A 20,389-nucleotide genomic window follows, 5' to 3' on the forward strand; every position below is an offset into this window, starting at 1 on the left:
GCACCGCCCTAATTGCGGCCGCACCGCGCACGCTTGGTGCCGTTACCTGGAAGCGAATCGCTCGCACGTGGAAAAGCCCCAGAGCAGCTCCGCTCCCAGCACCCCACGCGGCGACGCCGGGCCACAAACAGACTCTAGCCGTGCTCCCCCAGCAGGCCACGCCCTGCCCTCAGTCCCGCCCAGTGTCGGGGCGGTGCCCGCGGGGCCGATGGCGGCCGGCAGGGCTGTGCGCGCGGGGCGTTGCGGCCGCGCGGTGGTGGCTTAGCGAGTGCCCGGCGGGGCGGGGTGCTGCTCGGCGGGCATGGCCCGCGCCCTGCTGCTGCTGCTGCCGCTGCTGATGGCGGGTGCCTGGGTAGGCCCGCGGCCGCCGGCGGCCTGGAGCCAGGAGGCGCCGCAGACCCCGGACTGGAGGATGACGCTGAAAACCATCCGGAACGGCGTGCACAAGATCGACGTGTACCTCAACGCGGCGCTCGACCTCCTGGGCGGCGAGGACGGCCTCTGCCAGTACAAATGCAGCGACGGTGAGACGAGCGGGAGGGCGAGCGGGGACCCCTCCGGCAGCTGTCTGTAGCTCCGAGAGCGGGCTTCGCCGTGCCGCCCTGCCCCGCTCCACGAGCGGCGGCCTTACCCGCTTCCAGCGGCGTCTGCGGGGAGCCGGCAGCGAGCCCGAGCAGTGCCGTGCTTCCTGCCAGGGAGTTGCAAAGGTTAAGCTGAAAACATCAGAGTAGTGTTCTTGATTGCATATAAAGTACCTTAGAGTAAGTTCATTAATTTTTCAAAGAACCTCTGTTTTTTTTAAATGTAATCCTATGTGTGATGTATTAGTTTCAGATATTCGAGGCTTTTCTTTTTTTAACTTGATCTTTCTTTAACTTGAACTTTAAATTGCTCAGGTGCCTTCTCATTGTTTTATTATTTCTTTATTATTATTTATAACGTGCTTAGTTCTTTCAATTTGATAAGAGTTGCAGACATTCAGGTGCTTATATCAGATGTGCAGCTGGTGCTGTCTCAGGCCCATCAGAATGCCTGCACTGAGTTTTGACAGTGCTAAAAATCTGGAAAAACTTTTTGAAGCACTAGAAACTATCTTTTTCAGGATCAAAGCCCTTTCCTCGCTATGGATATAAGCCTTCGCCGCCAAGTGGTTGTGGATCACCTCTATTTGGAGTTCATGTAAGTCCATTTGGGGGTTTCTGTGTGTGTGTGGTTTTTCATATGCTGACTTTCCTTTAGCTGGTTGGCGTTTTTCCTCTCACTTTCTAAGGATGAGACAGCACCTGTGTGCTATGTCCCTGCTTTTGTTAGCTCGGGCAATGCTTTGGCAATAATATGTGGGCAAGGAGCTGGGAGGGGATGCAGTTGAGACAGACTCGGAAGCCAAAGGGTTGTTCCCTACCATGTAACATTACTCTCAGCAATAGAACTGTTGTGGATAGAGAAGGGGCAGAGAGGGAGTGTTTCTGAGGGATAGGCTGGGCATGAGGGGTTGGTGAGTGATTGCTTTTGCATGGCTTACTTGAGTGGCTTTTCCCTTTTCTGCTCACTTATTAAACTTCTGTCTTGAACTATGTGTTTTCTTGTTTTTGACCTGCCTGTTGTCTACCCTGACCTGTGAGGGGCAGGGGTTAAGCAGGCAACTATGTGAGTATTTGGCTGCTTGCTGGGGTCAAACCAGCACAGCTTAGTGAACAGCAAATGATAGAGATAAGTGAATGACAGCTGCTGATTACTTTAGTTTTTGTTTTCTAATTTTTATACTCTATCATGTTCATAGACTCTTTCTTTTCTCTTATGCATTACTCATGGTGCATTTGGGATTTTCCCCACAGTTTGACATTGGTATCCCTTTGATGACAAAGTGCTGCAATCACCACGATAGATGTTATGATACTTGTGGCAATAAAAAAAATGACTGTGATGAGCAATTTCAGTCCTGCCTCTCCAAAATTTGCAGAGATGTGCAGAAAACACTTGGTATATCAGAGAATGTACAGGGTAAGTCTGATAAATGCCTTTTTTTTTTTTTTTCTTTGTTCCTAAGGTTTACTAAGCTTGTCTGGCAAAGAATCTTTTTGCTGCACAGTAATGCTACATTTCCATAAACTGATGGACTGCTGTTACAGCAACTGCTGTTGCTGTTGTTGTCCTTTCCTTCTGTATGCAGCCAAGACGCAGCTGAGCTGTTCCCTGCCCAATTACACAGCATAGGAAAATTACCAGAGTTAAAACTAACCTTGAGCTGAAAAAATAAGGCTTCCCTTCTAGGATTATCAAAACACACTATAATTGTTGCATTTGCAGTAGTGTAGCTGAACGTTGACTGTTCTGCTGACTCATTTCTAAAGGTCTACTACATATAAACAGTAGGAAAATACTCAATTGTTTCCTTTTGTGAAATGAAGGATTAAAATAATACATTATTATGGTAGAATACTATCCCTTAATACTGTCCCTTAGTGCATATATTTTAGGTTTTTTCCGAACAGTCTACAATCCTGTGATTGCATTTCTTCTGTTTATTGGCCCGCATCTGATCAATACATGACATAACCACACAATTTAGACAATGGTTCTTTTTCAGTAAAGAGTTCCACTGAAAACAATCAGTTTTTAGAATAAGCCTGTATTTGAACCTCTCAGATTCATGTAACTGCGAAGAGGTCACCATATTTCTGTATTTCTGCTTTGTCAGAACTGGTGAATATTTATTTACTCATTTCTGTTGAGCTCCTATTAAAGGAGCTTTGCATAAATAGGCTGTTTATGAGGGTGGATAGCGATTAGACAAGGGGGAGGTTTAGGTTAGATATTAGGAGGAAGTTTTTCACACAGAGGGTGGTGACATACTGGAACAGGTTTCCCAAGGAGGTTGTGGATGCCCCATCCCTAGAGGCATTTAAGGTCAGGCTGGATGTGGCTCTAGGCAGCCTGGTCTGGTGGTTGGTGACCCTGCCCCATGGCAGGGGTTTGAAACTTGATAATCATTGTGGTCCCTTTCAACCCAGGCCATTCTATGGTTCCGTGATAAATTGGGAAAGTAAAAGGTATAACAGTTCTTTCATCTTTCCAAGACTGAGTCATGCTTTTAACACCAACAACGTTCCATAGCCAGTGAATCACCTTGAGTGTTGTGACTGGTACGTGAAAAATCTTTAATCACAATTTAGCTGATTCTATATCAGTTTATTCTTTTCTTTTGACAGTCTGTTTGCAATGCTCAGAAAAGATTGCTTTTCAAAATCCTTCTCAGTTTGCCACAGTCATGCCTATTAGTTTTGTATTCTATCTAAAGAGTACTTCTAACTGAATGTCTCTTTGCTTGCAGCTTGTGAATCAATCGTTCAGCTGTTGTTTGATGCAGTTATACACTTAGGATGTAAGCCATACCTTGACAGCCAGAGAGCTTCATGTATGTGTCGCTATGAGGATAAGACAGATCTCTGAAAGGTGTGAATGTCCAGCAGTTAGGAATGAAGTAAAACAACTGGAATGAAACAAATGTTTTACACTTCTCAGGCCTGACACAAATGCTCTTTTTAAAAAAAAAGAGACTATCACGGAGTCATCCATAAAAGAGAAGGACCAATTCATGAAGAGTAGGTGCACGAAGACCAGCTTCAGCCCCATCAGATCTCGATGAAGAGGTAGGCTGACTTATCAAAGACAGAGTCAACAGCCGTATGGAAGTCGCCACTGTATTCCAGGTCTACTCGAAGCTCAGCTCTTCGGGGCAGCTCTCCTCATTGCCGACCAACAGCCAGATGAGTCTGATGGCTTTGAAGATGGGCAGGATATTGCCCAGATAGATGTCCCTGAAGCTGAGCTCCTCCAGCACCTTCCCTGTCAACTTGGTCTGGAGCAGCTTCTCAAACTCTGCCTTAATCTTATTCATCGACCAGTTTCTGACTGGGGCCATGCCCCTGAGCTTCCTGAAGAGGAAGATGGCATTGAGGAGGTGGCACATCTCATTGCTGGAGGTGGGATCTGGAGAGGGGTCTCTGGCTGCTGTGGTAGCATAGTGCTGGGCTCCAGGCCTGTGGTGAGAGCTGAGGCAGCCAGCACTGATGCCGGCACTGGCTCTGGGGCTGCCTAGCTGCCTGGTGTATGTGAGGCCATCTTCAGCTCTGGCCATTCTGGGAGGCTCCAGCAAAGAAGCAGGTAGCCAGCACCAAGACAGGATGTCATACACCAGCAGCGTCATTGCCTCAAGTGCACCAAGCCCCACAGTTGAGAGGTGTCTCTGCTTGAGGGGAGATCTTGTCCCTGCAGCCCAGTGCCACACAGGAGAGCTTGAAAAGCTGTTTATGCTGCTCACCAGTTATGGGGTAAGATGAATGACTCATAGTCATGCTTTGTTTTTAGGCGCGTGCTCAGTTGGCACTCAGCTGTTGAACCAGGTGCCTTCTATCCATTCTTTCAGCCTCCCAGTTTGAGACAGATTTGTGGTCGTTAAGCTGTGTTAAAGTGTTACCAGTACTGTCCTTCATTGTCTTTCTGTGCAAGGCCTTATGTACAAGGCCAGGCTGAAGGAGGAAGTTGAGAGAAAGAAAGAAGGGGTGGGGGGAGCACACCATCATATGAGTGCTGTCCCTGCAGTGGCGGGAGGGGGTCTGGAGGTGTTCAGGAAATGTGCAGATGCAGCACTTAGGGACATGGTTTAGTGGGCAAGGTGGTGGTGGGTTGATGGTTGGACTAGATGATCTTGGATGCCTTTTCCAACCTTAATGACTTATATTGAACACTGACATGAATGTATTGGTTTGAAAGTCACTACACTATTCTTCCTCGCGTTTAGAAAATAGAAAAAAAAGTGTTAAGTCTTCCTTATCTTTACACTACAAATTGGAAACTGAACTTAGACTCTTTTAGTGTATGTACATTTAGGGTATGGTACTGTAAAACACAAATGCTATTTTCAATTATAAAAAAAAAAGGAAACTGCATGGGGGGAAATCAGAGGTGCAGAAGGGTTGAATCTCAGATTATTTCTAATATAGGCCAAGTGCTAGGATTCAACGCAGCTGATGTATCTGATAGATAACAATAAGAGAGTTCTGCAGTTAAAATAGCACCTTGAATAGCCCTTCACTTTGAGACCTTCAGATCTCTCTGATGTACTCTGTCCTGTGGTTTGTTCTAAAACAAAGAAAAAAGCCCTAAGCAAAATATATATGTGCACTATGTATTTCTAACTGATCCAGTAATTAACTTCTTCAGCACTCTTCAGATAAGTGTGTTGATCCTTTTAAGGATTGACTCCTAAAGTGAACAGTTTGTGACCTAAGGATATACTTTCGGTTTGACAGAATGCTGGAATGTGGTTGTAATGTTACATAAGTTTAGAAAGGATTCAAGTCTTTATTTTTCAAATTAAACAATGCATTGTGTATTATATGTGTAGAAAGGCTATATTGTTCAAAGAGGTTGATTTATATTTGTCTCATGGCACAACTTAGCTACTGTATACATCTTTGCTTTCATTTAGTCCATTCTGATTGAAAACTAGAAGATTCCACAGGTAGGGTCAGTGAGCCCAACAAACCTTTTTATTTAAAATTCCCTCTGTGATGCTGACAGAAATTTCAGCCTTTATTTCTGTCACCTTTTCCTATGACCTCTGTGAGGCTGACAGACATCTGAGCCTTTATTTCTGTCATCTCTTCCATACTGCTAGCTGAAATCATCTGATGTCTGAATTATTTGGGGTTTGCCCTCTGTACTGATTTTCTGTTGCTAGTCTCCAGTTGTCAGACCTCAGTTGACTTTTGCATTGAGTCATGTCCTGCTATCATGATTTGCCTTAGAAATCCCCAGAATATGACTGAAAATCAAAGTACTGCATCCATGAGCAGGGAAAATAAACTATGCAGAAAGTTTAAAGTTCACTTAACTCACAGATTGCAATGCCATTTCTCTTCTGGAAGTATTTTTATATGTTTTTGCTTTACTATTTTTTTGTGGTTTGTTTTTTTTTTTTTCACTGAAGCTTATGGTACATGACACAATATAAGTGTCTTATACAATAAAATTCCTGCCAAAGTACCTTGGCCATGCTTCCTGATTTTATTTTCCTATTTGTGGATATTAAATAACAAGGCAAGACACGGCTGCCAAGTTTTACAAAACTATGTCTGAACAACTTGTGGTGCCTTTAAATACAAGGAGATTTTGTCACAGAATTGAAGTGACTCTGTAGTACCCTGATTGTTTAAAATTAAAACATTGATGCAGTGAGTCCAACACAATGTCATAATTTAGTTAGGTAATTCAAGTAAAAGTGAGCTTCAATTATATGCTTAAATGGACATAGAAGAAAAATTTTCACTGTTGGAAAGCACTGTGTTTTGTTCCTTAATGTATTTACCTGTAAATGCACTGTGAAAACATTTCATAGCTTCCCTCAAACCATTTTTAATACTAAAAAGAGCCTTAATGCTGCTAAATAACACAGATGACACTTTGGTAGTTGTGGAAGCATTTATCTTCTTCCAGAGAGCCTTTGCCTAAGTTTTGTCCGTAGCACGAATTCTTGCTTGTAGTTCCCTGCAAATTATACCAAACACATCTTACAATGCTAAATCCTAAACTACGATCCTAAAATGAATCAGGGATATTGCATTCTGTATTAGCAGTGTCATTTAACACACTGAGACCTAAGCTACCTGCTTAGGGCTACATAACAGATTGCTGCTACAGAGCCCCAGGCTGGGCTCTGCAGTTGCTCCTTCATACAGAATTACTGCAGCCAAAAAGTGTAAGGGGCAGCTCCAATAGCAGCTGAGAGAACTACAATTTGCAATAAATAAATAAATCTGGCTAGTAAGAATCTGTTTTACAGCATGAGAAAGGTGCTGAAGTCTGGTAGTTGTATCTTGTTTTCACAAGAATCACAAGAATCACAAGGTTGGAAACGACCTATAAGATCATCCAGTCCAACCGTCTCCTCATCACCATTGCCACCACTAGTACTAGTTTTGTCTGAATAAACAAAAAGAATTTAAACAATTTTATCTTGATCTCGCTGGCTGCTAGTGGGTTCAGGACAGCAAGTCCAAACATGGGAAAAACAAGTGAAGGCAGTGAGAAATACTCATTGATCCATCACCCAAAAGGAAGCCACCATGTCCAAAATTCCTTATTTGTAAACAAACATGTAAAACAAGTTGGACTGGATAAAATACTGAAAATCCCTATCTAGAGCCACCTCCTCTTGTGCCTATAGCAGTGCTGCTCTCTGAGAGCTGCCTCACACGTCAGTATGCCCCAGAGCTCACCAAGCAATGGGCCAGATACACAGTTCAGACCCATCCTTGTTACAAACCTGCAGAGCTTAGGTACAGAAGGATGGGTTTAGGCACTGGCTTCCGTTTATACATGATACAGAATCATAGAATCACCAAGGTTGGAAAAGATCTCCAAGATCATCCAGTCCAACCATCCACCTACCACCAACTAAACCATGTCCCTCAGTACGACCTCTACACAGTTCATGAACACCTCCAGTGACAGTGACTCAACCACCTCCTTCGACAGTCCATTCTAGCACCTAACCACATTTTCAGGGAAGAAATTTTTTTTAACCATAACAACATTCAACCTGAATCTTGCCTGGCACAACTTGAGGACGTTCCCTCTCACCCCATTCCTAGTTATGCAGGAGAAGCAGCTAACCCTCACATCACCACAACCTCTTTTTCAGGTAGTTGTAGAGAGTAATAAAGTCTCCCCTGAGCCTCCTCCAGACTGAACAATCCAAGTTCCCTTAGCTGCTTCCCGTAACACCTATGCTCCAGACCCATCACAGCTTCACTGCCCTTTTCTGGATACACTCCATGACCTTGATATCTTGTATTGAGGGGTCCAAAACCGAACACAGTACTTGAGGTGCAGCCTCACCAGTGCTGAGAACAGAGAGAGAATCATCTTCCTGCTTCTGCTGGCAATGCTAGTTCTGATATAAGCCACTGGCCTTCTTGGCCACCTGGGCACATTGCTGGGTCATGCTGAGTCAAGTGCTGATCAACACGCTCGGGTCCATTTCTCCTACAGCCTTCCAGCCACTCTGCCCCAAGCCTGAAGCACTGCCTGGGGCTGTTGCAACCAAAGTGACACTGACCGGATACTTGGTCTTGTTGAATTTCATCCCACTTACCTCAGCCCAGCAATCCACTGTACTTTGTAGAGCCTTCTTACCCCCAGGCAGACTGACATTTACTCCCAGCTTGGTGTCATCTGCAAACTTACTGTGGGTGCACAGGTCATCAGTCAAGATACTGACCAGGACGGGCCCCAGTGTCGACCCCTGGGGGACACCGCTCTTGACAGCTGGATTCAACTCCATTCACCATCACTCTGTGGGCTCTGCCCTCCACTCAGTTCTTTACCCAGAGCAAAGAGAGTACCTGTCCAAGCCACAGGCTGCCAGCTTTTCCAGGAGAATACTGTTGGAGAGTGCCAAAGGCTTTGCTAAAGTCTGAGGAGACCAAGTCGACAGTCTTTCCCTCATCCACCTCATCATCAATCATAGAAGAACATGTTGATCAAACAGTACCTGCCTTCTGTGAACCCATGCTGGTCAGGCCTCATCCCCGTTGTCTTGCACACGCTGCATGATCTCGTCAAGATGATCTGCTCCATAACCTTTCCTGGCACCGAGGTCAAGCTGGCAGGCTTGTAGTTCCTCAGATCTCTTAAGGACCCTTCCTGTAGCTGGGAGTCACATTGGCAAGCCACCAATCCTCTGGGAGCTCTTCGGTTGACCATGAAAAGGCAGAGGCTGCCCACACACAAGGCCATTCTCTGGATGCTCTCCCCAGCACCTGAGCTCTGGTTACAGGCTCACCAAAGAGTACTCATGCAGTAACAGACCGAGGTTGCAAATCTGCGAGCTTTCAACTCTGTGGGTTGGGTAACAAATGTGGGTAACAGAAGGCTTACAGCAGTGGAAACCGTGCACGCCTGTGCTGCCTGGCAGAGCCCTGAGCCTCGTCTCAGCAGCACAGCAGCGCCTCACCGGTCGCAAGGCGCCGCCATTCCGGCGCTGGGCCAAGCGAAAGCGCTTCTCAGCGCCCTCGGGGCGCGTTGGGACGGCCCGCGGCCTGCGCTGCTCCCGCCCCGTTTCCTCCGGAGGCAGCGTGGAGGAGGCGGGCCGGGCTCTCGACATGTCGGGCGCGGAGCGGCGGCGGGCGGCAGGTAGGCGGGCGGCTGTTAGCGGCCGGCACGCTCCCTGCCCCACGGGTCTCTACGGGCTGAGGGCAGCGGCGCGACGGAGCCCCGGGCCAGTCCCGGGGAGCGGAGCCGCGGGGTCGCTGTTGCGCTTTGAGAGGGGGGGGAACTTGGCCTCCTCCGTCTGCGAAACAAAGGGGTGGGGGGTGGGGGAAGAGGCGGAAACACCGATTTGCATGGGGACACGGAACGAAAGTACTGGAAGTCCAGGTTACTGCTGGTGATAAGTGCGCTGTCGGTGCAGGGGCGGGAGGGAGCGCAGATGTGGCTCTCGAGGCTGAAATCCGGCCGCTGAGAGGCGCCGGCACCGCTGCGGTCGGTGTTCTTACCGTAAAGCTGATAGATGACTCGGAACCTGCTGCCAAAGCACCCGGTAATTCAAAATGTAACTACTGCAAGCATAAACGAAATTAGTTTCTAAGTCAGTGTTCACTTTCAGAGGAGATGAGCCATATACTGAAAGACTTCTGAAATCTGGACTGCTAAGGTGCAAATGTTGACACCTGTAATTTAACTGAGGTGAAACTAGAATGCTTGATATGGTAGAAGCCACGTGCAGGCCGAGCAGCTGCAGCACACGTTTTCTTCTGTGTTGCCCCTTCGTTGAGAGTACCCCCAGTGTCCAGGCACTCAAAGAGGCACTAACATCATCTGACATTGAATGTTTTCAATTTGTAACCCCTGGCATTCTCTTTTTCAAGCAAGCCTGGCTTCGGTAAAGTGTACTGTTTTCCTTGGTGGTAGTTGTATGTTTTTGTTCCCCAGGATGCTGTTAGGCATACACATGCGTTTCTTGTGCTGTTAGTATTTTCTAAGTATCGTGTCCTTTGGCCTATTAGAAATGTTATGAGATTAAAATACATCCAAAGAACACGTGGCCAGATCTCACTGTGTAGCTCAGTGCATAGCTGAGTTTTAATTCCTTTAAAACAATCCATCTTCACAAGATAAAAGACAAGACAATTCCCCCTTTGAGAACAGTCAATTCTTAGCCTGTGTAAAACAAGCAGACAGTTTGTCATACACCACTTTTTTTGTTTGTTTACCTGAATGAAGCTACTGTGGCAGTGAAAAGCTCAAGGCTGGAAACATGCTAAACAGATTTAAAAGAACAAGTAAAACATCTTTCCCAGGTCTCCCTTGGCTCAGGCATTCCATAGTTTTTGTATCTACATGACAGCGTATTCTGTACAAAAGTCTGACTTTAACCTTTTAAAAGTCTGTTGAAGGTTTTGGAAGTGTTTCCTTCCTCCCGCTCTCTTTTAAATTGAGGCAAAAGTATCAGGTAGATCTCAGGTACACAAGCAAAAAGTGTAAATTTAAACATACAGATCTCTGGCTCATATTATAAACAAAATCACAGGCACAAGTGTTGCTGCTACATTCTGTCTGCGCTCATTTTCAACACTTCTGTCATTAGTCTGACCTGCATGTTGTTTTATGCAAACTGAAATAGCTTTTTATCCATCACAAGAGGTCACAAGTGATATTTGCAGGACACAAGGCTTGAAAGCATGATCAATATTTACAGATGGGAAGTTTGTGTGTAAATAGCAACACTTTAAAGGGTATGACTTCCTTTAAGCTGTCTCTCAGTCTCCCTTGCTAAGTTCAACATAAGGGCTTGTAAAGTCAGCTCTAGAGCTCCAAGCTTACTCTAGTGTCTTTATGAACATCTCAGTCAATACATACATGCTAATTCATTTTGCTAAAGGCTTTAGTCAGAAGTGAAAAACAAGGACAAAAACTAGGAAAATCATGTATACAAAATAATTTTTAAAATATATGTATATGTCACCATGTCTTTTGTTTTGATTGCAGGCCGTGTCCAGTTGGACAGCAAACCTACACCAACCACCACAGGTACAATACAGCATATAGTTTTCATAATGTGGTTGTTAGTCTCTAGTGATAGTAGTAGAATGATATGATAAGAAGATGATATGATAAGAAGAGCTCACTGAGATGTTTAAGAAAAAAGATTTAAGTATTTTGGCCTGGCCATCTGCCAAACCTTCAGTTTTGCACCCTCCCAAGATATGCAGATTCCCAATTGTTTCCACAATGTTACCTTCACGTGCATTCTGTTTCTGGTGATACTTAATTTAGCAGAAGGCAAAAATCTTGCATATTTTCAATTGTTACTAACACATATGGTTATACTACCTTCTGAGCTCTGCTGAGGCTGCACCTTGAGTGCTGTGTTCAGTTTTGGTCTCCGCATTACAAGAAAGACATTGAGACCATGGAGTGTGTCCAGAGAAAGGCAGTGAAGCTGTAAGAGTGCTCAGTCTGAAGAAGAGGAAGCTCAGGGGAGACCATATCACTCTCTAAAACTGAAAAGAGGTTGTGGTGAGACAGGGGTTAGCCTCTCTCCTGCTTAACTAGTGAGAGGATGAGAGGGAATGGCCTCAAGCTGCACGAGGGGACGTTCAGGTTGGATATTAGGAAAACTTTCTTCTCCAAAAGAGCAGCCAGGTGCTGGAACAGGCTGCCCAGGGAGGTGGTTGAGTCACTGTTCCTGGAGGTGATCAAAAAACATTTAGATGTGGTACTAAGGGACGTGGTTTAGTAGGGCAGTATTGGTGGTAGGTAGGCAGTTGGACTGGATGATCTTGGAGATCTTTTCCAACCTTGGTGATTTTATGATTCTGTGATTCATAAGCTGCACCCAACCTCAGAGATTGCTCAGTTTTGCATTAGCAGCACTACTGAAATTAAAAAAAAAAAAAGTATTTTTAGATAATGTAAACTCCTAGTTATTGAGCCAAAGAGACTGTTTAAATGTAGACTGCTAACTCCGTATGTATTCCGAGATCATGATTTATGTATTCAAGTAGCTACAGATAGCTAGCTAAATAAAAAATGTGCACATCTTGACACCTAAAATTCATATTGTTAGAATCAAAATTCTAAGAACAGCCTCCAAATGTTTGGGGTACAAATGCTAATGAAGTTGTTAAACTGCATGCCTACTTAGCTGATGTGTGAATGAGTTCAATTTGGTTCATCTTTCACACTAATAGCTAAACTTTACAGTTGGATGCACAAGTTCAAACCTTTCCCTTTAAAGATTTGGTGGCTAAATCACTTTTTTCTCTCTAACAGATGGAAATCAGAACATCACAGAAGTGGATGCATTTGATATAAGGTATGATTCTGATGGCAACGATGGAGAGATGGCCTGCTGCGGTCAGTTGACATTTTCCTGGCTTTCGTTAGGAATGCAACTGGATTACTCAGTCAACCTCACCCATTTACACAACACGTTTTTAGTTTTAGCAACATTAGGTGTAGAACTATCCTTCTTATGATGAAGGCATGCAGAAGGGATTCTTAGGAATGCATTCATGTTATGTTAGGCAATGTGCAGAGAGAATGATAAAAATACCATCACAATCTATGGACAGTTGGGCAGAACAATAGTGTGTAACACAAGAATATAGTCCTCTATAGAGAGAATGTAGAGATAATGAGATAGTCGTTCCATTAATTTTTCTTGCTCCATCATGCAACATTGTGTAGCCCTGGAAAAGGTAAACTATCTGTCTGGTAGCTTTCTTTGCCTTGTTTGCTCAGTGAATACAGCTGAGCAGAGGAAGAATTATGTAGGAAACCATCCTTTAATGGTCCTTTCATGGATCCAAGGCAGCACAAATACTTAGTGAAACATTTTGGTTGCTTTGTAGTGAAATGAAAACAGAAAAAACACATTTTGGAGTAAACTGTAATCTTTAAGTAACTTCTGCAAGTGAGTACTCTGAACTTTTTCTAGGAATTGCACCAATACTGAGCATTCTGCAGCAGGAAAAGAAAACAAAACAGTAACATGCCAAATACAGCAGCTCTACCTACTGACAGTTCTAGGGCAGCATGACCTGCACTGTCATTCTGTAAATCTACAGCACAGGCCTTTTCTGTTGTGAGGAACTATCATCAGAAGTATTTTAGCCTCTGTTCCCTGCACTGATGCCTCTATCAACTGAAGCAGCACGATTTGTCTCCCTAGATATAGCCATGCCAAAGCCTGGAGAGAACCCTTTGGGTCTAAGTGTACAGATCATAGTGTGTTAATGCAGACCTTTGTGCTGTGTTTGCTTATAACACAATAAAAGAAACAGAATGCTAATCCAAACATACAAATGCTCTACACATTTGTTGCCTTGATATTTAAAATTTCTCTACTTAGAAGCTGGGTCAGCCATTTGTGCTCTTGCCGATAGTCCCTTGGTTGTAGGGCTCGGTTGGTTGGTTGCTAAACACCAGTCAACAGTTGTACCATCATAGCTTTCATTTTAATCTGTAAATAATACAAACTTCTTGACTTCTCGTAAACAGTACGTATACTACCTCATCAACCAGTATATGGAATATAGGCTGCTGTTTATGATGTGACACTCAGCTCAATTAGAAGAACTGGAAGCAAATTTCACACAGTTAAACTTCCAAATAAATACATATGCACCATATAACTCTGCTAAAATAATATTTAGCTAAACATGTAACATGGAGAATTGGAGCCAAATCTGAAGTGCACTTCTGTCTGCCTCAATGTGTTATTAATGTGACAGCCTCCTGGAAACAGAAAATACAAATATTGAGAAACCTTTCAACACTCCCTGACAGGTCCTTGTCCCCAGCCTAAGCGTGGTTTTACTGAATTGTTTAACATGTCCAAGGTTTCAAAAAATACTTAATGATTTAGGTTCTTTCTAAAATATCAGACATTTTAAAGTCTTCTGAAATTGGATTCTCAGTCTCTAGTCAATTACAACAGTCTCAGCTAGTAGGAATACAGGAAAGGAATTCAATTAGCAACTAACTCATCAAGAAAGTTTTCTATCTCTGGCAACAGACAAACGTTTGACCCTGCAGAGCAGTACAAAATGAACCATCAGAGAAGAGGAGTTGCGTTAATCTTCAATCACGAGCACTTTTTTTGGCATTTAAGGCTGCCAGATAGACGTGGGACTTTGGCAGACAGAAACAATCTGAAACGCAGGTAAGAAACTTGGTTTCTCCCCCAAAGCTTAAAAAAACCTGAACTTCAGAAATTGATCTCAAATAAGCAGCTACCTAGGTCTTATGTTTAAGTACAGAAGAAAATATTTTGCAAACAAAAGTGTCTGTGCAATCTCAACAAAGAAAGACATAATTAAAAAAACTTCAAGGGACATTCCTGTATGTCACAGAAACGGCTGGCACAAGTCATACAAGTGCAGCAAGTCCAGCCCTCTCTTAGGCCAAAGTCTTCAAAGTAACTTGAATTAGATACTACATATGCACTGGACACCAGTTCGAGTCCAATATAATTTTGAGTAATTTTCATAAACAATGCATAAACATGAATATTAACTGTCTCACAGTGAAAGCAATTGAGTTGGTAGTAATCGATATGTAATTTGAGAAAATGTTTTTACTAATATGTTTGTGTTTTAACAATAGTTTGACAGACCTTGGATTTGAAGTCAGAATTTTTGACGATCTGAAAGCAGAAGATGTGCTCCAGAACGTTTATGAAGGTAGGAGACCATATATTAGTTATGTCTAACTACTGATAGCAGAATTTCTAGACTTATGTTTTCCATTCTCTATGCTCAGCTAACTTAAAATCTTTAATTTTTGTCCATACTGTTCAACATAAAAAGGGTTTAAGGGTTAAACTTCAGATTTTTTTTTTATTGCAATGTTAGGAAATCTGTGCCGAGAGCTAATGAAGTTGCTGAAAGAAGTTAGCATTCAGCTGGGAGAAGCTAGTAAAATTCTTTTCTTTTTTTACTTTCAGTGGCTTGAGCCATGCTTAATCACTGTACCTTCAGATCTCTGCAGTCTTACGCTATTCGAAAATACAGTTCACTTGAAAAATAACTGATCTGAGATGAAATTATATGATACAAATGTGCCATGTTTTTTTGAAAGCGAAGATCACTGTTTAGTTATCTAAAGCGCACTTGATATTTCAGCCTCTCTGGATGACTACAGCAGTGCTGACTGCTTTGTTTGTGTGTTCTTGAGTCATGGTGAGAATGATCATGTCTACGCATATGATGCCCAAATCAAAATTGAGACGATCACAAACATGTTCAGAGGAGATAAGTGCCAGAGTCTGGTAGGAAAGCCGAAGATATTTATAATTCAGGTAAGATGTTGTCAGTGTACATTTAATGGCAGAGAAGAAAGTATCACTAGTTTTTGGAGAAATCTGTGCACAGCTTCAGCTCAGTTCCTCCCATTCATACCTCTCATCCATAGGTTAGGCTGAAAAAAGTTATCTAATTTTCTTACATTCACTGTTTTCCACCAGGCAAGTTCCTTCACTTGATCATTGAAATGACTTATGTTTTTTTGTTTTTGTTGTTTTTATTTATTTCCATGACCAATGCTCATCATAGAATCGTTAAGGTTGGAAAAGACCTCTAGTCCATCTGTTTAATTGGCATCTCTAAAATAAAGTATCATATTAAGGCTTTATTGTCACAAAAATACTGATGGTGCTAAGCGGTCAAACAAAACCCATACAATAACTTCCTATTTCACTCCTTGGTTCAAAGGATAATGCAAGCTGGAAAGAATCCCAGGTCTGTGTCCAGCTTCTTGTTCGAAGCAGTTGGACATGGGGTCAATCCAAATTTTTAAGAGCCCATCTTTATGTTACAAACATCTTTATGTTACAATGTTGCAACATCTTCATGTTACAATATTACAACACCTTTATGTTACAATTAGTAAACTCAAACAACAAGTTGACCTTTAGTAGACTATAATTCTAGTAGTTATATAGTAATTGTAAGAACTACCTCTTTTCAAATGAAAGGTGACTTAGGCACAAGGCTGCTACAAGTGTCAGCATACTGTTAATTGATTTTTCATTAGGATTTATTCAGCTTTTTTTTTTTTTTTAAATCAGACCAAAGATGTAAAAATATTTAAGTATTTCAATTTTGTAATACAAGTTATACTTGGAAATATTAATAAGATACTTATCAAAGAAGCAAATTGCATGAGTTCAGTTCAGGAACGGAGTTCTTTTTCAGCAGAAAGAACAATCAGTATAACACTTACCTTTGGAAATCACAGAGTAAACCGCAAATACAGAACTTCATCATGGCAAAGGAAAGGAAATTTTCATATTTCTCCCTTTTGTGATAGCTCTTAAGTAACGCCTGTTGCCTACTTTGTAACTTTTTAAGTGTGCTCTTACTTTCTTTTTCTCCACCTACACTTTCTGCAACACAGACGATCCTCACCTTATTTCATGGCTTATCTTAAAATAATAAATAAATAATTCAGCAACATAATATAACAGCATTTTACAATGGCTGTGCTTCAGAGCATTTATTCCTTGCTGCACTGTCAGGTTTAGGGAGCTATCCTTTCTCTTTCCCTAGCTGGTGAGACTGCATTCGGAGTCTTGTGCCCAGTTCTGAACTCCCCACTATACAAGATACAGACTTAGTGGAATTAGTCTAGAGCAGGGCTGTGAAAATGATTAAGGAACCAGAGCATCTTTCATTTGAGATCTCTTCAATCATGCATAATGGGTACAAATTACACACGTAGAGCATCTCAGCACGAGAAAGCACTTTTTTACTGTGTAGGTGAGCAAATACTGAAAGATATCACACAACTCTGGAGACAGAAGCCAACTGGACATCGTCGTGAGAAACCTGCTTTAGCTGACCCTGAGTTTTTATTGGATTTCATCGCCAATATTTTAATTGATAGAGAACTACATGGATCTTTATGAATCCACAATTGTAGGTTAGCGTAGAATGCAACAGGAGTCCCCTCTGTTTAAAAGTATTGTGGTAACACAGATCAACTTCACAGAGGTGAAAATATAATCATCCTTCTCTCCCCAACAGGCATGTCGAGGTGATAAACATGATGACCCAGTTCTCGTTCAGGATTTAGTAGACAGCAAAGATGAAACCACTATTAACCAGACTGAAGTGGATGCAGCTGGTGTCTATACCCTGCCGGCTGGTGCAGACTTTATTATGTGCTATTCTGTGGCACAAGGTATAATTCTATTTTATGTCTGTGTGTCTGATATTTCACTCTAACAAGCTTGAACACTTCCTCGTTTTGCAGTCAAAATAATGAGTACAGTTCCACATCATCTGTTTTGCCCCCTGTTAAGTGACATCTGGGAAGGAGCCCCATATGTTAGGAAGAAAGTAAAAACAACTAAAAACAAATATTCAAAATTGCAGTTAATTTGCCAAACAGAATCATTCTCTTTATAATTTTATTGCTGAGCTGTGTGCTAACAGCAGGCATTCCCCTTTTCTCCTGGACTGTGATATTCTACAGGCTCATCTATTCCCCTATACTATGTGGCTGTACTAACCAGTCCATCATCTGTCTTGTCCTCAGTCCCATCTGCTGCCATGCAAATTGCAGATACAGTCCTGTGGACAATATGCTACCAGTTCCTAAACTGTATTCCTTTTGGCTAGACTGAGTAAGTGATATCAAAATCCTTCTGTCATTTCCAGTGAGACTGGATAACTTGACATGGTAAGATTTACATTCAGTAGTAATTCCATTAAGTGAAGCTAACTAGGATTTACTGTCGTGAATGTTTTTCAGTGGGAGTGGCTACTTACAACTGAGTATAATTTTATTTTCCTGTTCTACAATAGGTTACTTTTCTCACCGTGAAACTGTAAACGGCTCCTGGTACATTCAAGATTTGTGTGAGGCTCTCAGGAAGCACGGCTCTTCCTTGGAGTTCACAGAACTCCTTACTGTCGTTAACCGAAAAGTTTCTCATCGCAAAGTGGATATGTGCAGAGATATAAATGCTATAGGAAAAAAACAGATTCCTTGTTTTGCTTCAATGTTGACGAAAAAATTGTATTTCCACCCAAAATCTAAGTAGGTTGCTACTTAATAATGACATTCTTTAATGCTCACTGCAGAAGTGAGAAAACTACCATCTTAGATCAAGAGATTTAATACTCTAAGATTATATACAAAAACACTGGGATCAAACCTTATAGTTTGTATACGCAATAGTTTCAAAAATCTTAAGGCAAATTTAAAGCTAATATTGCAGCTCTGTTCATCTCAGGGAATTTGGAAGAAGTTTACTGGTGCTAGATTAGTAACAGGTGCTCAGATTTTATTGAAATTAACTTTTAAGGAAAAATTTTTGCTCAGTTTATCTGTTTAGTTATGGCACACTTTTTACTATTTCCAAAACTTTTTAAACACTGTATTAGGTTAGCTTCTCTTGCTCCAAGAGTACGGTTTACAGGAAATATACTTGTAAGGCATCTTTTTATATCTGTGTACAACAGTATCTGCCATCTAATTTTTATGCATTTATTGAGGGTGGGTGGTTTTTTTCCTCTCAACACTAAAAACGTACTTAATTCCTTGAGTACAGTTATAGTTCTAATGCACATAAAGGACTTCTTGTGCTGGCGCATAGTTTTAATTTGTGGCACAATTAAAGCTTATGGTGCTTTGCATCCTCAGAGGGAAAGAAAGCAGTAGTGAAATAAGGCAGCAAATGTCTTGCTTTGGAAAAGCATGATTTTGGGTACAAACATGCTCTTTGACAGGGGTAAGCTATATACTACACATCACTAAAGCAAATGATTTATATGGTTCAAGTTCACTTGCCACTCTTCTAGGTATCTTTAGGCAGCTCTGCAATATACAACATAAGCAAACCTTGGCACTTCAGAGGTACTGGTGTTGGACCAGACTTTGCCTCCTCTGGGCTCCAGAGATCAGCTGTGCACTGTCATTTTGTATACAGAACTGACAGTATACTTGTCATCATAGGATGTTTCAGGTTGCTACTACTGTAGCATTAGCAATTGCAATACTTAATAGAAACAATTTTTTAAAAAATTAGTTTTTACATTATTGGTACATAATGCTTAACTCTGGTAGACAGTGGAGAACTCACACTAAGGAAAGTTAATTCACTTTTCTGGGTAAAAAATAATTGACTTACTGGCTCTACTTTAGTTATATCCTTTCATATATTGTGTTCTGAGTCACGGATATTAAGTCTTAATATGGCTACTTTGAAGCTTTGAGTAAATCATGTATTTGTGAATGTTTTTGTAAGTTCTTTCAATAAAATGCAACAATTTTACAGTAAAATGAGTTTGATGTATGTGCTATATTTCGAGAAACATTGTCTAAAAATAGCTTACTTTTGATGAAAATCTAACCTCCACCAAGGGTGTTATACCAACAAAATGAGCACACAGAGCTAGGGAAAAGGAAAGAACAATTTCAGGGAAAAAAATCCATAATACTTGATGCAGGAGTTAATTACTTGCTAATTGTCTGAAAATGACAGCCCCCACTTTAAAGAACATTCCTGAACATCACTTTACCTGGAAGCAGAATGCTTCCATTTTACAAATATGAATTGACAAACAGCTGAAGAACTTTGCTTCAGTAGTTTCTTTATAAGACCAAAATCTAAAGCAAAAAACAAACCCAAAGCCATCAAGTAATCAAATCATTTTTATAAATATTTATTGTAACTTTCAAAATTATAGTGGTCAAAAATAGCAAGTTTCTGTATAGTAATTAAACGTTCCTATCAACTCTGAAAGGACAATTCTAACATACACCAAAACAAAGTCAGTCCTTGTTAGTAATTTCCTGGATTGGAAGTCTGAGGTGCAGAGCCTGGCGCAAACGCTTCAAAGATTCTTCTGCCTGCAGTGGGAGAAAGAATGAGTTTATCTTATGCAGCCCTTCATTTCTGCCTTTCTCAGAAGACACTGGTCTCATACAAGAAAGCAGACTACTCAAATGGAGGATGCTCAGCTTTACAGTCCTACTCAGGCCATTCAGTTTCCAGAGAGCAGAAACAGAAACCACTTTCCCACACCCCCTCCAACACACAATCCAAAGTATTATTTTCTTGGAATTGCACTTAAAAAAAAAAAAATCATTCTCACAAGCTATTGAAAAAGCAACAAACTCTAGCCTATGCATGTCCAGCCCACAGGCCACACACAGCCCAGCTCATCCCAGCCCAACCTGCAGCTGCACCTTGTGCATTAATGCATTACCATGGCTGTGGCTCTGCCCCGCTGAGCAGCCCCAGGCTCGCACCCATTGCTAAGCACCAACTGAACCTCATGTGTGCCATCAGCAATGTATGGGCTGAAAC

At 42.0% G+C, this 20,389-nt stretch overlaps 3 protein-coding genes across 7 annotated transcripts in view; 2 read left to right on the forward strand and 1 right to left on the reverse strand.

Annotated features, from left to right (window-relative positions):
- Window positions 1-170: 170 nt before the first annotated feature.
- Window positions 171-4,955, forward strand: PLA2G12A (phospholipase A2 group XIIA). The gene is made up of 4 exons (XM_048942426.1): window positions 171-524; window positions 1,103-1,179; window positions 1,836-2,001; window positions 3,332-4,955. Exons 1-4 carry the CDS (start codon window positions 302-304, stop codon window positions 3,448-3,450), a joined length of 585 nt encoding a protein of 194 aa, XP_048798383.1. The 5' UTR covers window positions 171-301; the 3' UTR covers window positions 3,451-4,955.
- Window positions 4,956-5,069: 114 nt separating this feature from the next.
- CASP6 (caspase 6) lies at window positions 5,070-19,367 on the forward strand. The gene is made up of 8 exons (XM_048942418.1): window positions 5,070-9,198; window positions 11,053-11,094; window positions 12,340-12,382; window positions 14,087-14,233; window positions 14,677-14,753; window positions 15,195-15,370; window positions 17,097-17,253; window positions 17,880-19,367. The coding sequence occupies exons 1-8, from the start codon at window positions 8,922-8,924 to the stop codon at window positions 18,116-18,118; spliced, it is 1,158 nt and encodes a 385-aa protein (XP_048798375.1). The 5' UTR covers window positions 5,070-8,921; the 3' UTR covers window positions 18,119-19,367.
- Window positions 19,368-19,717: 350 nt separating this feature from the next.
- MCUB (mitochondrial calcium uniporter dominant negative subunit beta) overlaps window positions 19,718-20,389 on the reverse strand; it is a 36,310-nt gene continuing 35,638 nt past the window's right edge. For all 5 annotated transcript variants that reach the window (XM_048942415.1, XM_048942413.1, XM_048942417.1 and 2 more), the window contains one exon: window positions 19,718-19,929. In XM_048942415.1, coding sequence (XP_048798372.1) covers window positions 19,852-19,929 — 78 coding nt within the window. In that variant the 3' untranslated portion in view covers window positions 19,718-19,851. The remainder of the gene's footprint in view (window positions 19,930-20,389) is intronic.

Source organism: Lagopus muta, chromosome 4 (genome assembly GCF_023343835.1).
Source record: "Lagopus muta isolate bLagMut1 chromosome 4, bLagMut1 primary, whole genome shotgun sequence".
Taxonomy (NCBI): Eukaryota; Metazoa; Chordata; class Aves; order Galliformes; family Phasianidae; genus Lagopus; species Lagopus muta.